The sequence below is a fragment of the Diabrotica virgifera genome, chromosome 2 (genome assembly GCF_917563875.1).
Source record: "Diabrotica virgifera virgifera chromosome 2, PGI_DIABVI_V3a".
In the NCBI taxonomy this organism is placed as follows: Eukaryota; Metazoa; Arthropoda; class Insecta; order Coleoptera; family Chrysomelidae; genus Diabrotica; species Diabrotica virgifera.
Genome location: NC_065444.1, coordinates 24,634,120 through 24,653,406, shown reverse-complemented (window position 1 = coordinate 24,653,406; position 19,287 = coordinate 24,634,120). Strand labels below are relative to the sequence as shown.

The 19,287-nt window shown below is 32.0% G+C and overlaps 1 protein-coding gene across 6 annotated transcripts in view; it reads right to left on the bottom strand.

Moving 5' to 3' along the window:
- LOC114326196 (sialin) overlaps window positions 1–19,287 on the bottom strand; it is a 192,507-nt gene that overhangs the window by 51,894 nt on the left and 121,326 nt on the right. For all 6 annotated transcript variants that reach the window (XM_050643460.1, XM_050643459.1, XM_050643462.1 and 3 more), the window contains 3 exons: window positions 15,113–15,300; window positions 11,353–11,592; window positions 7,322–7,406 (listed from right to left, as the gene is read on the bottom strand). In XM_050643460.1, the coding sequence (XP_050499417.1) occupies window positions 7,322–7,406; window positions 11,353–11,592; window positions 15,113–15,300 (513 nt within the window). The remainder of the gene's footprint in view (window positions 1–7,321; window positions 7,407–11,352; window positions 11,593–15,112; window positions 15,301–19,287) is intronic.

Sequence of the window (19,287 nt, the reverse complement as noted above, 5' to 3'; positions counted from 1 at the left end):
AAATCCAAAGTAAAAGTTTTCCTCCAACGCCAAATTGTTCTATATGGTCCACATATTGTTCAGTAAAAAGTTACACCATTTTGAGCGTCCGGTTTGGGGGGGGGGAGATGGGGGAGAAATCGGTAAATTAGTAGTTTTTTACGTTTTTCGTCAATATTTCTAAAACTATGCTTTAGCGTAAACTATGTTCTATACAAAAATGTTCTAAATAAAATTTAAAACAAAAAGGTCTTACACATAATTGTTATAAAATCAACAGTTCCAGAGTTACGGAGGGTGAAAAGTGGAGGTTTTCGATACCTTTTATATTTTTTGGGCAATTCGCTACTGATTTTCTTTAACACGATTGTGTTTTATAAATCAAATTTGCTATTTCAGTGGCCGATAGTATGTTAGTGATAAGCCCTTGAAAAAACGCCAACCTCACCACCCAAAATTATCATCAATTGCCCAAAAAATATAAAAAGTATCGAAAACCTGCACTTTTTACCCTCCGTAACTCTGGAACCGTTGATTTTATAACAATTATGTATCGGACCTTTTTTGTTTTAAATTTTATGTATTACATTTTTGTATAGAACATTGTTTACGATAAAGTACAGTCGGAAAAATGAAAGAATATCCATGAACGAACATATAAAACACGCTGTATTTTCCTGTCACCGTGTCACAAAGAAAATTGTCCAGTGCAAGTACATGTAACAATAATTATTACATGTACTTGAGCTGGCCAATTTTTTGTGTGACACGGTTACAGGAAAATACAGCGTGTTTTATATGTTCATTAATGGGTATTCTTTCATTTTTCCTACTGTATAGTTTTAGAAATATTGACGAAAAACGTAAAAAAAAAACTACTAATTTATCGACTTCTCCCCCATCTCCCCCCCAAACCGGACGCTCAAAATGGTGTAAATTTTTACTGAACCATATGTGGATCATATAATATAGAACAATTTGGTGTAGGAGGAAAACTTTTATTTTGGATGTCTGGGTTAGGCCTTTTTTGGACCAATTATATTATACCACCTCCGTAACTTTGGAATCGTTCATTTTAGAAAGATTATGCATAGGACTTTTTTTATTTCAAATTTAATGTAGAACATTTTTGTATAGAGGGTTATTTATGCTATTTGGAAATATTGACGAAAAACGTAAAAAACTACGAATTCACCGATTTCTCCCACATCTCCCCCCCCCCCCCCAAACCGGACGCTCAAAATGGTGTAACTTTTTACTGAACAATATGTGGACCATATAGAACAATTTGGCGTTGAAGGAAAACTTTTACTTTGGATTTTTAGGTTAGGCCTTTTTTTTGACCAATTATACTATACTACCTCAGTAACTTTGAAACCGTTCATTTTAGAAGGATTATGCATAGGTCCTTTTTTATTTCAAATTTAATGTAGAACATTTTTGTATAGAAGGTTGTTTATGCTAAATCGTAAAGTTTTAAAAATATTTACGAAAAACGTAAAAACGTGTGACTTTTTTCTGAACATTATGTGGACCATATAGAACAATTTGGTGTAGGAGGATAACTTTCACTTTGGATGTCTGGGTTATGCCATCTTTTGGATCAATTCTATCATACTATCTGTAGTTCTCTGGGTTCAATTTGTGTCCCTTCATGAAGGGAGGCATTAGGATGCTTGATCCCCATTCTTGATTTGTTATATTATTTTTCGGATTAGTTTTAAGAATTGTTAGATCAGATCTGGCTCTCGTTACTTTAAGTGGTCATTCGGTATTATTTCCTCTCTAGTGATTGTCATTATATTTGCTATTCTTATCTGTGATGTTGTAGCATATTGAACAATTCCAAGGAGATGCAACCAAATCATTTATGAAGATTTTTTACCGTCATACCCCTTGTCTTCCTCTCCATCTCTTTAACAGTTGATCTATGTTAATGAGGTAGATTGTAGATCAGTCCTCATTTTCTTATTATTTTTATTATTGCCATATGATCTCTCTTCTGATATTAGGAATATTGCCATAGTTGATATTCCTCTTCAGATGTAGTAGACTCTAGACATTTGTCCCGTTGCTTTTTTAACCAGATCGACCAAAATGAGCATGACATTAAAAAAGAACTGCTACATAAGCATATAAATGTTAACTCAATATATTAAGAAAATTGAATATTTCCAATTGATACCGCAAACAATTTGATTCTTACAAAAATATTTAATTAGGATTTCCCATAAAAATTATCTCACTTTGGTAATTTCTTGATAAACATTGCTCTTAAACTTTTTAGGTAAATAGTTAATTGCAAATTCCGGAACTTGTTTGTTATGTTTACATTGGCTAGCTAGTGTTAATTTGTGACACACAATGTGTTAAAAATTGTAATAAAGGTAATATCCATACCGTTATTACTTCTCTCTGACTAATAACTAATTTGTCAATTTCGATATTTCAGAATCAACTTGGTCTTCCGAATTTGTCTTCGCGTCTTTTTAAAAGACGTTCGTTTTACTCTGTCTGTACATTACCAAGACCTCCCTATATAAATATTGAATGGGATATATTGAAATTAACTTTTATAGTACCCAAACCCCTGTTCCGCACCAATTAATATACAGGGTGATTGATTAGTAGGGTAATAGGGAGTAGCTCAATAGCTCCGCTATAGTAATAGATAGCAATAAAAGTTAATAACAAAAATTTTAGCCACCTTTGAGCTTCACATTACAAAATTAGTTAGAATGTTACAGGGTGTTCGATAACACAGTGGTAGACCAAATTTATGTTTTTTTAAATGGAACACCCTATATTTTATTTTAAATTCGAAATCCTGTTAACTTCTCCATCACAAAAATATAAAGGTTTGTTATGTTATACAGGGTATTTACAAAGTTATAACCAATTTTATATGAAAATCGTATCAAGTTCAACTCCCTGTATAAATAAAAATAAGCAAAACAACAATGGTTTATTAATGCCATATTTTTTAACGTATTGTCAAGATTTTCAAGAACGGTCGATATTGCTAATTTTCTTTATATTAAATACAGGGTGAGTCAAAACGCATGTACATTATTTTCTCAGTAATTTTAAATGGAACACCCTGTATTTTATATCACTATTGAAAAGTACCATTACCGTACTTTAATTTTTAGATAACATTCCCTAAGTAGAACTAACAGGCATAAACGGAGAAAACTGGATAATATTAGCCGTATACGGACCAAGTGAAGACGAGAATTCAGCAATAAAAGATAAATTTTGGGATGAACTAACAAGAATTACAGAAGAATGCAAAGGAATAATATTAATTGCTGGAGACTTCAACAGCAGAGTTGGTAAACAAGATCACAAATATAACACAGTAATAGGTACACATGGGGCAGATACGAGGAACAATAACGGCAAGACATTGCTTGAATACTGTCAACTACATAATCTAATAATAACAAACACACTCTTCGAACATAAAAATATCCACAAATACACACGGGAAGTTATAAGCAGAGGAGAAAAATCAATTATCGATTATGTAATAGTGGAAAAAGACTACAGGGCAAACATTACCGACACCAAAGTACGAAGAGGTGCAGAAATCAATAGTGATCACTATCTGGTGGTAACAAAAATTAAACACCAAATTTTGAAGAACGAGGTGCGGAAATTAAATAAAGAAAGAAAAGTAGAATTTGAATCAATAAGATCTTACAAGTTGACAGAAGAAAATGTGAGAACTAAATATGAAGAAATAATAAATCGAGAAATTGAAAAAAGGCTATTAATAATGAGAGATGCAGATGTGGATCAGTTATGGAATAGTATAAAAGAAATTATTATTGACGCATCCAAGGAGGCCTGCGGCGTAAGTAGAACAACTAGCAACAGGAAACAGACATCATGGTGGAATGAACAAATTAAATCAGAAACAAAGGAAAAGAAAAGAAGATGGAAAATATACCTTTCAAAAAAAAACAACTGAAACGTATGAAAAATATAAAGAACAACGAAAAATAGTAAAAAATATGATAAAAGATGCAAAAGAAGAAAGTTGGAAACAATTCGGGGAAAAACTAGAATCAGATAGTAAAAGTAACCAAAAGCTGTTTTATAAGACCATGAAAACGTTAAGAAGGGGAAAAAATACAGTTCAATTGACAATTAGAGACGAAACAGGAAACATTTTGACACAGGAAGAAGAAATAATGGAAAGATGGAAAAGGTATTTTCAAGAATTATTAGCAACTGAAAATGAAACACCACATTATACCATTAACGTGACAAATACAAGAGAAACCATAGAAGAAACGCAAGACACTGCAATAACGTGGGAAGAATTTACACAAGGATTGGCAAAAATGAAAAATGGAAAGTCACCAGGGCATGATAAAATAACAACTGAGATGCTAAAATATATGGGAGTACAAGGACAACACATATTATTACAATTAATAATCAAGATATGGAAAGCTGAAAGAATACCAGAAGAATGGAAGATATCGTTGATACTATCCATATTTAAATCTGGAGATAAAAAAGAATGCAAAAACTATAGAGGCATAATGCTCTTATGCTCGGCGATGAAACTGTATGAACAAATATTACAAGAAAAGCTGACAAAGATAATCGATACAACATTAGCAGAAACGCAAAGTGGCTTTAGAAAAGGAAGAAGTGTACAAGATCACATCTTCACTATTAAACAGATCATTGAGAAAACGAAACTCAGAAGAGGAAAAGCATATTTTGCGTTTATCGACTTACAAAAAGCGTTTGATCTTGTTCCTCGGCAAAAAGTATGGTCGCTCCTGGAACAAAGAGGAATAGCAACCAAACTAAGGAAAAATATCGAATGTCTATACAAAAATACGACGAATTTTGTTATAACTAGAAACCTCAAGTCAGAAAATTTTATAACAAAAGATGGTCTAAGACAGGGAGGAGGACTAAGCCCAACATTGTTTACGTTGTTTATGGACGAAATAATTAAAAAATGTAGTCAGAAAACAAAACACCTATTTGTAGGATACAAAAACTTACAACCGATCGAAATATCAGAATGTGCTTTTGCAGATGACATCGTTATAATGGCAGCAAAAGAAAAGGACCTACAAGAAAACTTACAAACGTGGAGTGAAATATTAGAAGAAAGTGGCATGAAACTAAACCTAACAAAAACAAAAGTGATGGTAATAGCAGAAACTAAAGAAAACGTGAGTATACAGATCAATGGTATACAAATACAACAAGATGAATGCTTCGAATACCTAGGTGTAAAAATTGAAGATTCAGGTCAACAAGGTTTAGAAATTGATAAACGTATAGAGAAAGCAATAAATTCATATTATGCAATGAACACAACTTTTATAGGAAAAAAGGAAATAGCGCAAAGTACAAAAATGAAAGTATTTAAGGCAATATATAGACCCATACTCACCTTCGGTTGTGAATCGTGGACATTAACAGAGAGGCAGAAGAGCAGACTACAAGCGACAGAAATGAAGTACCTAAGAAGAGCGAGAGGAATCACAAGACTTGACAGGGTAAGAAATGAGCAGATAAGGGAGGATCTGGAGGTGGAATCAATCTTAGAATTCATAGAAAAAAGACAAATCAGCTGGTGGGGACATTTACAAAGACTAGATGATAGAAGACCGGTAAAAATGATTTGGGAAGCGAAAGTAAATATCATGAGGAAGAGAGGAAGACCAAGAGAAACATGGGACCAAGCCATTGGAAAAGTTCTATAAAAGAGAGGCAAATCCTGGAAAGAAGCAAAAGTATTGGCACAAAATAGAAGTCAGTGGCGTAAATTTGTACACAATATCTAAGTTATTATTGTAATCCCGACACCAATAGGTAGAAGGGAATTTGATTATATATATATATATATATATATATATATATATATATATATATATATATATATATATATATATATATATATATATATATATATATATATATATATATATATATATATATATATAATAATGAAGTTTATAAAATACCTCCAACAACAAGGGATGAGATGAAAAATAGAATACAAAGTGTATTTCGATGTGTTAATTTACAAATGCTAAGTAGAGTAAGTAGCTCATTCAATGATCCTTTTAGGCGTATATAAATGTGTTAGGAGATAATTTTGAACACCTTATGTAATTAAATATTAAAAATATTTTATTAAAAGTAACTTCTAATTTTTTCAAACATGGTTTTTTGCAAAATGTATTACTGATAAATTATGTTTCGTTCTTTATTTGTTACATTGTTACATTTACATACAAAAGTAGTGTTTAATTGTCTTCACAAAATATTGTATTTTGTGTTTGTGTGTTTTTTTGTAAAATTTATTACTAATTTTCTTTGTTTACTTGTTGCATTTACATAAAAAGATAATTTTTAATTGTTTCAAAAATGTTGCATGTAGGTTGTGTTTTTGTTTGTAAAATGTATTACTAATAAATTATTTTTATTTCTTTATTTGTTACAGTGTTACATTGATTACCGGATTGATAATCGGTAATCTTCAATTGTCAATTCAGTCATGGCTTACTTAAAATTTAGATAAATTTAAACACCTAATATAATTTGCTCTGAAAAATGAAAATATCTCGAAAACTAATAAATTTGGGCATAGGGAATGTTATATAAAAATTAAAGTACGTTAATGTTACTTTTCAATAATGATATATAATACAGGGTGTTCCATTTAACATTACTGAGACAATAATGTACTTGCGTTTTGACTCACCCTGTATTTGATATAAAGAAAATTAGCAATATCAATAATTCTTAAAAATTTTGACAATAAATAAAAAAATATGGCATTAATAAACCATTGCTGTTGTGCTTATTTTTATGTATACAGGGAGTTGAACTTGTTACGATTTTCATACAAAATTGGTTATAACTTTGTAAATACCCTGTGTAACATTACAAACCTTTATATTTTTGTGATGGAGAAGTTAACAGGATTTCGAATATAAATTAAAATATAGGGTGCTCCATTTAAAAAACCATAAGTTAGGTCTACCACTGTGTTATCGAACACCCTGTAACATTCTAACTAATTTTGTAATGTGAAGCTCGAAGGTGGCTAAAATTTTTGTTATTAACTTTTATTGCTATCTATTACTATAGCGGAGCTATTGACCCTTACCCTACTAATCAATCACCCTGTATTTATAAATGTAATACAAAAACAAAATTAAACAATCTCTTAATAAAATTAGCAAAATAAACGCCTGTAAAACTTTGTTCAGGAATTTTTAATTTAAAGATATACATGCTTCCCTATTTTAGAGATCCAAAACAAAGAGATTTCAAAAATTATTTAACAACTTACCCTGAAAGCTGGACATAAAGCGACTTCTTTCTGGAACAGGAATCCAGTGACCTACAAGAGCATACATAGCAGGCCAAGTTAAACCCTAAAAAAAAAGAAGAAATAAAACCTTGCTGCCAAAAAGTTTTTATACTAAATTAGATCAATATTTATTGTTAATGAACTAAAAATGTTTGAAACTATGTACCGTAAAATAAAAACCAGTATTTAAAAAGGTATAGTAGTCCAGAGAATTTTTTTTTGAGTTTTTTGACCTCAGTAACCAAAACCCCTATTTTTCCTATAGTGGATTCTAGTCCTGTCGCCAGGGGGGTACAACGGCCTCCTTTATTCAGATGGACTTACCCAAGTTTTTTTCATGTATGTAGAATACGAATTTTTTGGGTAACAGTTGGTCCGGATGTCGATAAGATTGTTATTGACCAAGAACTTGAGGAATTACATAACCGCGATCTCTCGCAAAACAAAACTTTTTTGGTATTTTTTGGGTCATTCTAAGCAAAATATGTTTCTACAATTTTTTTCGTAGGATGGCTAGTTTACGAGATAACCGCGGTTGAACTTTCAAAACATCGAAAAATTGCAATTTTTGAACACGAATAACTTTTGATTAAAAAATAAAATAGCCAGTCTGCTTACCACATTTGAAAGTTTAAGTCAAATTATATCGGTTTTAATTATTTGCATTGCTAAAAATTTATTTTTTTTTATTGTTTAACAAAGCTATAAACACAGTGTTTCCCGTGCCTTTACATGCGTTTTAACGCATGCTACGTAGAAATAGCCTCGATTGCACTAGTACCTATTCTACCTACTCGTTCGATTTTAAATAAGAAATCATGGAAAACATCACTCACGCACTAGGTGTTTGTAGCTTTGTTTAACAATAACACAATAAATTTTTAGCAAAGCAAATAATCAAAACCGATATAATTTGACTTGAACTTTCAAAGGCGCTAAGCAGAATTGCTATTTTATTTTTTAGTCAAAAGTTATTCGGGTTTAAAAATTGCAGTTTTTCGATTTTTTGAAAGTTCAACCGCGTTTATCTCGAAAACTGAGCATCCTACGGGAAAACTTGTTAGGACATTTTTTACTTAGAATGACCCAAAAAATACAAAAAAAATGTTTTGTTTTGCGAGAAATCTCTGTTAGTAATTCCTCAAGTTCTTGGTCAATAACAATCTTATCCAACTGGATAAGACATCCGGATCAACTGTTACCCAAAAAATTCGTATTCTACGGGTCAAAATACATGAAAAAAACTTGGGTAAGTCCATCTGAATAAAGGAGGCCGTTGTACCCCCCTGGCGACAGGACTATTCGGTGAAATTTTTAAATTATTAAAAATTTAAGGCCAAAAATGTACCTCTATAAGGGACCGTTCAAGTATTACGTAACGCAGGTTGGGGAAGGGGGGTCAAAAATCTTCAAAAATTGCGTTACGTAATAGTTAAACGCCCATTACAGTGCGTTACGTAGGGGGGAGGGGGTGTCAAAAATCTTCAAAAATCGCGTTACGTAATACTTGAACTCTCCCTAAGAGCTTTCGTCTAGCAGTATAAAAAATGAAGCATTTTGAAGGAATTTGAAGGTAAATGTTGATAAAACACATTTAAAGCTTTAAAATGGATTTTTGAATAAGCAGTTTTGATTTAGAAATGGTGAAGGAACTTAGAGAGACACTATTTTGGATGCGCATTCTCTTACAAAAAAGTTGTGAGTGAGTTCCGAAAGAACGTTTATGTTGTTTATCGACTTCGAGAAGGCATTCGACCGAGTACAACACCATATACTTTTTGATCTACACGTCAGCAGCCGATCTGAGCAGCCGCATTAGATATTTGACATAAAACATCGTAAAGAGCTGAAAAATCAAAAAATACTTTTGTTGATTAATTAGGAATTAGGGAAATAATGAATTGAATAAAAAATACTAAACTTATTCGGAAATATACAGTAATTATATCGACAAATAAGTGCTCTATCTGCGTAAGATTTTATTGGTTATCAAAATAACTTAATTTAGAAATAGATACCTACCTATTAAAAATACGATTTTCCTATATTAAAATCGTATGAATAACTCGAGCTTTCCTAAATGTTGGAAATGTGAAAGGACAAATTTAAATTTAGACTGCATATAATCTTAGTGGATATTTGCGTCACAAATGTTTGTATGTATGTATGTATCTCGACGTTCTGAATGATTTGTAAAGCATTTTCCTGAATAGGTCTTTACCTATGTATTTATCGCTAAATTGCATGCAATCTACATAATATGTATATGTACCTACACATAAACAGATAATTCAAGAATATTTAAGACAACCGGATATGTTCTGTTACTTAGTTTTCAAGGGCAGAATACAATAGTTAATAATTTTATTTAACCAATATATTTATATTATTTTATATTACACTAGTGATTTTACCCGTGCGTCGCGTCTCCATGTGACGGGGGATACAATCAATTGCCCCCTACAGTCACTGCACTCAATTATTTTTCTTAATCTTTTTTTACCGGTTCTCCCTCTAATTTTTTCTAACTTAACCTATTTTTTTACTCTTTCCTATTTTTCTGCAAACCTCCAACTTCTTCTGACATCCTCCAATTTTTTCTGACTCCCTCAAATCTTTTCTGACTCTCTCAAATTTTTTCTGAACTCTCTAATTTTTACCCCATCATTCTCTTTGCCTTATCTCTATGCGGGGTCGGCTTCCCTAATTGCATTTCTCCACACAATTCTATCTTTGGTCATATCAATGTTGTTCCTGTCACAGGGAAAAAAGCTCATCCAACTAGAGTATGTGTTGTGTGCAGTAAGGCGAAGGATGTATCCGGAAAGAAGTTGAGGAGCGAATCATGGTACTGCTGTCCTTATTGCGATGTGGGACTTTGTGTGACGCCCTGCTTCAAGACGTATCATACGGTAACTAACATTTAGTTTCTTTTTTGTTGTCTAGTTTGCTGCAGGGGTGTCATTTGAAATTTTGATTGGGGGCAAGCATTATATATATATAATACATTATAATATATTATGCAAACATAATACAAATAAATCACTATAGTAATAAAATTGATGTATTTTTTGTAAGCAGTCATTTTCACTATCAAATGATGCCCCTGGTTAGCTGGGAATGGCTTTTATATGAAAAACGAACATACAATGCTCTAAGCAAAGTATACAACAAAACCTTTTGCTCGCAGGTTTTATTTATCCAACCAAAACCCGTCAACGAGATAGTTATTGCACATATCTTCAACCGTTAAAAAAAAAATAAAGTAAAAATAAATATTGTATAACATTTTTGAATTCTGCAAGAAGTGAAGAAGTAAGTGCATTAATAAAAAAAAATAAGATTTTTGGGACCGTTTTTGGAAAAATAAATGGTTCGTTAAGGGGTTAAATCACATTTATGGTAAATCGTTGGTATATAGGGATATTAAATACTATGTTATGGTAGGTACATGAGAAAATAAAAAAAAAGTTTTGACTAGTAAGGATTAGAAGTCAATGGAAAAAATAAATAAATGCGAAGGTAGCTGTAGTTTCTAGTGACATCAATCTACATAAAGGAGTTTATTATAACTGTATATGAAAATAACATTGTTGTTTTTATTTTCTTTATAATTTCATTAAATTTTCTCATCTTTTAAACCTTCCTGGATTTCTATAAATGTTTCAAAATCAAAAACAGCTAAATCGGTTCAGTTATTCTGAAGCTGTTATAAAAAAGATATAACAAAATAAAATGACGTTCATTAAACGTCATTCAATGTTTACATATCACCAAATGTCCCGGACAGACTACGTGACTTGTCGCATTAGGCTTTTATAAGATTAGATTGTTTTATATTATATTACATTATACTTATTATATTTTGCATTATTATAGGTTTAATTTTCTCTCAGTATAAATTAATTATTGCTATCTAATTAGGATAGGATATAATTCAGATTTTAATTTTTTAGATATGTATACGTATTTTTTTAGATTTCAATTACAGGATATAATTTATCACTTACCGAAGCAAATCCTTGTATGAATCTCAATCCAATCACAAGGCCGTAATGGGTTTCACTGGCCCAAGGAATGCAGATACTGCAGAGGGCCGTTGCCAATTGGGCATATCCGAAGACCCGCTTCGTGCCCAATTTTTGTGTGGCCAAACCACCTACTATTTGAGATATAATGTAGGCCCAATAAAACGAAGCTAAAATATAGCTTTGCTCTTTACTCGTCCATTTTAATGTGCCACCGTAGTCCTGCAAAAAAATGTTACGTTTAACAAGAAATAAAATAAATACAAGCACGAAAGTAGCGGTTAAAACTAAAATAAAATACGTAATTGATTCTAGCGCAACAAAATGATCATAAGGTATTAAGACTGCCACCTTATCATCCTGATCTTAATCCAATAGAATCTGATGATCAGATTTCTTAAAGATTTCGATGACTCTGATGATGAATCTTACAATGAAACAACGGATGAAGAAATCAACTTATTAATATGTACAATAGCTTGTAACGTTACAAACGTCACATCTTATTTGATATTTTATTTTTAAATAATTATTTTACTTTATTTTCTTTAATATTTCATTAATAATTATCTTCTATTCGTTTTAACTTGCTTTTTCGTTAAAAACTTGTTTGGCGCCCTCTTTTATTATCCTCTTTTATTATCTTCTATTTACTATATCTCTTTTCATCTAAAATCTAAATCATCAATTGAACATACCGAACGTACCCCGTATATTCTTACGCTGTAAATATCTGTATTTCAATACGGAACATGCCTGCTACTTCATAGTACTTGGTCATCATTTCAAACGTCACACTGTCATGAAAGTGACACTTCATCCCTACCCGCTGACACAAAATAAAAATGGAAGGGACAGGGAAAAATGATCTATTTAAAGAGATGAGCCCATAAGGCCTTATCTATTTCCAGACTTTCATTCTCTTGGGGTACGTTGTGTTCTAATTTTTTTTTGTAATTACATTTCTAAATCTAACGGCTTTTTCTAAAAATTTTTATATCTAACCTCCAATGTCAAAAGCATGGTTTCTGATATTTTAGTTTTAAATATATTATCTTTTTAATTTACATATCGCACACCTAGTTCAATAGTGCCACAAGTGCAAAACACAATATTCTCGAGAAATGAGCAAAACGTTCTGTAGTAAATGCGTTATGCCCTGTAAATAATTTATTTTGAGAGTGACTGGCTTCAAAATTACAATTTAGGTAGTAAATTATACACTTATTGTCTGGATCTTATTACAATTTATTAAAAATAAAACGTTATTATTGTATTGGTAGTTTTGGCGATATTGCATTGTGAAGAAAGTCATTTATAAAACAATACTAAGGAGCTACGGCGGCAATATAATGAAAAAATCAATTGATTTTTGCAGTTGTGGCCGTATTGAATTATAGCGGTTGTATTGTGGCAGTGTATATCGCCACATCTCTCTTGATTTTTGCAGTTGTGGCCGTATTGAACGTATTGAATTACATCGGTTGTATTGTGGCAGTGTATATTATCGCCACATCTCCCAGTTATGGCCGTATTGCATTTTCAAAACCTCCAAAAACCCTACAGTGAAATACCGAAATAACTTACTTTATACTTATCCAAAACAATATTTTAGTTCAGGCTGTATTGCATTAGATGGGCCATTTTATATAGGCAATATTTTACAGCCTTAACACAAAATTCGAATTTTTTGTAGTTGTGGCACAATTGAACTAGGTGTGCGATATATGCACGTTTGGTAATCAAATTTTAACTATTCTCCTCATCTAAATTTCATTTAATTTATTCTTGTCATCTGCTACTCTTTCTGACGATTAGAATGGCAAACGGCACACGTTGGTTTATCTTCTTGATTCTTGATATGTGTTTTACTGTTCTAGTTTTTGGGAACAAATCAACTTTTTCTCCCTTCAGGAGCCACCTGCCTTCGTCACCGGTGATGGACACGTTAAGGCCAAGACAGTAGGATGCATCCAGACAGCAACAACCACTGTCTGTAGCAACACTCAACATCTTTCGCTGCACTGACCTGAGGCCTACCATCGAGCCCAGGTCAAGAGAAGTCCACAGCAGTACCATTCAACATCAATAAGTTACCATCAGCTACCAAAAGCCATAAGTATAATCCAGAATTGTTAGTTTTTGGCAAGAATTTGAATATATTTGTTAAGGAGGGGGTATGGTTTGAAATCAGCAAATCAAGCACATTTTTGTTAATTTTTTTCGAAGCTATGGTACAATTATTTTATTTTTTAATTAAATAAGCATATTAAGTACAATTCAAAGAATATTTAGAAAAAAATTCAATCCAAAATATTGAAAAATAAGCCATTGGTGACAAATTTTGACAGGCAGCTCACAAAAAATGGATTTTGCGGTGGACCATCAGAACTCAACACTCGATCATACGAAATAAAAAATTCAAAAAGATTTAATTAGCTTATGAGTTTCACGAGGTCCCAACGTCGAGTTTTTTTTATTTTTAATGATTTTTGAATTTTTGGTATCACTCAGAAATAAAAAAAATGAAATTTTTGGCAAAAATTTTGTGAAAATCAACAGATTTATTATTGTTGAACAAAAAATAAGCAAAAAAAGAAAAATATCTCGACGTTGTTACCTAATGAAATGTCTAAAGAAAATCTGTGCAAAATATCAGGTAGATCGGCCGAGTAGTTTTTCAGTTACAATGTCCACCGCAGTTGAACAAGCAGTTTTGAGAAAAATGCGTTTAAAGTTTTGACAACTGCATCTTCATCTTATTATTTGTCTGCCAAATCGTAAAGTGATGCACATTGAAATATGTTTTTTGAATCGAGGAGTAATCTACAAAAGAGAAGGCGAACAGTTGTTTAACGTTTCTCACTACGCTCAAGCGTGCTGGCGCGAAGTCGCGGCAAAGCGAGTCGAAGGTAGGGATATTCAACACCCTGTATCTCTGGTAATTTTACTCCGATTATTTTTAAATTTTCAGAGAGTATTCTTGAAAGTATGCACTTTTATTTGAAATAATAAAAAAAATTAAATATTTCAAACCATACCCCCCCCCCTTAATGCATATTACAAATCAAATTTTTATTATATCTTTATTGAACAATAAAGATGATTAGTTAAAAATACTATTTTGTTTGCTTTCATTCCAAACTTTCATAGTTCATTTCTAAGATTAGGACAAGACGAACACACACCTGAGTGACTGAGCTAAGCTAAGGGTGTAGCGATGACTATCTTGGATGATTGAGGTAATATTTTCGAATATTATTTCAATTAGCTGGGGTAGTCCATCGCTTATTTTGTTAAAAAGTACTACTTTTCCTCCCGAGAATGAAGTTTACTGACCGACGCGTAGCGGAACAGAGACTTTAACATTGACGCAAAAATCCGCGATTAAACTCAAGAGTTACACAACGAGCCATGGAACGTGCAATTCTGAACATGACCCTTCGAGAGTACCTAACAAACCAACAAATCAGGCAAAGATCACGAGTTCAAGACATCATCGTAAGAATCACGATGCTTACGTGGAACTGGTCAGGGCACTTAGCTAGAACTCAAGATGGACGATGGGCAAGACGAATCATGGAATTGAGGACCAGAAACTATAAAAGAAGCCTAGGACGACCATCGAGAGTGTAGAGAACACTAGAAAGAACTGAGGGAGGCCTATGTCCAACAGTGGACGCGATTGGCTGATTGATGATGATGATTCATCTATAGTGTGTGTCTAATTTACTGTACTTACCAAAGGAGCTATATTAGAATTAGTTTCTTCAACAACATAACAATATTCTTTCGATGCGTTTGTTACCACCCTTTGTGGTTGTTCCACCATGGCTACAATTGTTAGATTGATGTCGTTTCGCATCATGAAAGATACCAAAAATCCAGACCATGACAAAAGGTAAAGCACTAATCGAGCTGGAACCTGACCTGTAACAAAAAAATTGGTTTTAGTCAATGCTTGATCTCATATCTAATCGATATTTTGACTATTTGGTTAATAGACCAGTAAGGATCTGTTTTTAGGTGGATGTGAGAGGTGGCATTCAGATTTTTGCGGATAAAGTTAGGTGACACCTTCAGTAATAATAATTGACTTATGCTCCTTCTCAAATATGCCCGGAATATTAATAAAAAAATTAAAACATTTAAAAATTTCAAAAAATTTCGTTTTTTTCTACTTGTTTTGCTTATAACTTAAAAACTATTCATTTTAGAACAAAGTCCTATAGGAATAAAACAAAGATAATTAAATTTTCTATCAGATGTGAGTGGTTAAAAATGTATTAATTTATCACCCTTGCTTCAAAATAGCAATAAATATAAAATAAGGGGGCAAAACAAGCCTGTCCTTATTCAATGATTTTCCATCACTTAGGTTACACATGGGACCTTCCTTATTCGCTCAGAAAATTTTTGTAATGTGCTAAAACCGTACACCAAATTTCATTAAAATTGACTTAATAGATTTTGCATAATAATTTTGCAATCTAAACTTTTTTAAAAAATTAAAATTTTTTAAAATCTTGCACAACAAAAACTAGAACATAAAAAGATTTGTCAATTTTTTTACATATAAAGAAGTACTCCACCTATCTAATGCACTTTACAGAATTGAAATCGGATTATTTAAGCAGCCTCAGCAATGTTTTAAAGTTATAAACAATTTTTTGGCTTATAAACAAATTAGTGCTGTGACCAGGAGGGGGTGCTACGGGCTCCTTTATTTAGATGGACTTACCCAAGTTTTTTTATGTATTTTGACCCGTAGAACACGAATTTTTTGGGTAACAGTTGATCCGGATGTCGATAAGATTGTTATGGACAAAGAACTTGAGGAATTACATAAAATCGATTTTTCGCAAAATAAACAACAGACTTATTTTGCCCCCTTATTTTGTATTTATTGCTATATTGCAGAAAAGGTAATACCTTAAGACATTTTTTACCAGCCGTATATCATACAAAATTCAATTATCTTTATTTGATTTCTCTACGACTTTGTTCCAAAACGAATCGTTTTAAAGTTATAAGCAAAGAAAGCAGAAAAAAATCGATGTTTTTCGAAATTTTTAAATATTTTAATTATTTTATTAATGTTCCGGGCATATTTGAGAAGGAGCATAAGTCAATTATTATTACTGAAGGTGTCACCTAACTTTATCTGCAAAAATCCGAATTCCACCTCTCACATCCAAAAATAGACGTTTTTTCGCAGATCCTTACTGGTCTATAATAAACTAATGTAATTTTGTATGCGCCAAAACAAACGACACTGAAAAACTAAAGCTTTATTAAACATGAAAAATTAAATAACAACATTTCAAATAATGCGAATTTTAAGTTATGCTTCTATACAAAATGTGTTCAAAGTGCTCGCCATTGCGTTCCAAGCAAAACTCATAACGCTTAACAAGATTGCTTAGCATGTTATTAAAAATAGGCTGCTGCATTCTTCTGAAAAAGGTCAAAATTTTTTCACTGAGTTGCCGGTGGGTTTTCTGTAAAAACGGCTTGTTTCAGCATACCCCATACGTAAGAATCAAGAGTTGTTAGATTTGTATCAAATTTGATAAAAATCAAACTAGGTCCATTTGATCGTCCATTCCCGTATGAGCGGAAATAATACTCAATAATAAATATTTTTTCTTGCGTTGTAAGCACCATTTCGAATCTTTTTGACATTTTGTTAGAATAAACAATGTTTAAAAATACCATGACAACTATTGTCACTTGTTTCATATGACGCGATTATAGTTCACAGGCTTCCTGATTTCAGTGTCCTTTGTTTTGGCGCATACCTAGTGTGACCAACTCCAATTTAGTCGAATTCGGGACAAGACTGAAAAAACTACCTAAAATCCGGGACTTTTCAATTAAAACCGGGCCATTTTTTTTAATATAAAACTATAATATCATCATGTTATTGATTATTTAACATTTTTATGTTAACAAAAATTTTTTTGATGGAATGGGTTGTAATGATGATTACAATTTTGTTAGTTTTTGACGTTTCGACTTCCAATCCGGAAATCATTCTCAAAAAACGAAAAATTAGAAAATCAACTAATGTTGGATTTCCATGTAAATTGAACCTTGGGTTAAAATATAATTATCATTATTTGATATTCATGTTTTTAAATCGTCTTTTCAGAAGACGATAATTAAAATACAGAAGCCGGAAAAAGTCAAGAGTTTGAGTTTTCGTAGAACTATAATACGCCGATATAAAATGCATGCGTTTTGGATGTGGTATTAGTATAACAGTCTAGAAATTTTCGACTTTTTTTCGTCCCACCAATTCAATTTGATGTGAATTCTTAGAAAAATGTATTAAGAATTTCAAAATGAAATTTTACCGAAACGTTGAAAATTCGGATGGCCCGGAAGCCTTGTCCGGGACGCCGGGACACGACTTCGTAATTCGGGCCATGTCCCGGATTTTTCGGGCTAGTTGGTCACACTACGCATACCGTATATTGTTTTAAGTAACTGGGGCAACCATGACTTTCTGCTCTGAATTAGTATGTGATTACCGCCTCAAACAGGTTATATTTGTCTAGAGGCAGTTTGAGAGAGCAACTTCTCGTTTGATTGGTTTTAGAGTATCAGTAGTTCAGTTGTGATGCAGACGACACCACAACTGCGGCAAAACACAGGAACCTGGATATAGCTATAAGAAATCTACACGGCACTGGATACGATAGAAGAATGGAGTAACCAATGGAAAATAGCAATAAATCTAGAAAAGACCCAAGCGGTTATCTTCAAAAAGATAACAGCTAACATAGTCCAGGGCCCATCTGTTTTGAGATGGACGTTGAGAGGTGACTTATATTTTTTTGCACAAATTGCTTGAAATTAACTCATATAATAATAATTGAGTTATCCTCCCACTCAAAAATGTCCGGAACATTGTTTAAATAATCAAAATGTCAAAAAATGAAGGAAAAATTCGATTTTTTTCTTCGATTTTTGATTATAACTTTAAAAGTATTCATTTTCGAGAAAAGTTGCACTGACATAAAAGTTGCGTACATAAAAAAAGCAGAAATAGCAGGATAATTCCTGATTAATGAATAGAGTATGTGAATGGATATAATAGGCAATATAGGGCAATATGGAATATCTATGATAAAAATTAATTAAATATAATTAATATAAATTAATTAATATAATTAATTAAATATAGCCTATTTACAATAAACATAAAAATATTCGGTTCATCATCTCCACATAAGAAATATAATATACGATAAAAATAGAACCTACAGGAGTTTATCACAACGACAATCTGGACGTATTTTTGTTATCATTAAATTGCGATAAAAATATTCGTAAACAAACAGCTACAATTTAACTGACGATTTTTCAAAATCTTACGTAAAGACCATTTACTCACGGTAAAATACTGCAAAACCTCTAAATTTTAAAGTACCGCTTGGATTGACATGAAATTTTACATAGCTAACATGTCAAAGAAAAATAAGTGATATTGTGCCGATGTGTGCTTTTGCCCTGGGGGTGAGTCTCGCCCCTTCTCGGGGGTGAAAAAATATACGTATGAAATAAGTCTGGAACTGGATAAACTGACTAATTTTAAGCAACTTTTGAATATGTTCATTTTTCAACAAAAAAAAACACGGTTTTAGACGTTTTTCGCAAATAACATCAAAATTAAGTATTTCATCGAAAAAAACATTCTGAGCAAAAATACAGCTTGTAAAAAAGTGTAAAAAATGGTGTATGTATGAGGTCTCTAGACTTCAGTAAAAGCAGAATTCTAGCTAATGAAAAATAAGTATATATTCGTTAAATTCCAAATCGAATATTTCAACGTGAATAACCAAAAAATAAAGCACTTTTTAGGAAAAACTCATTGCAACCTTTTTAAAGTCTTTAAGCAAAGATTTATTT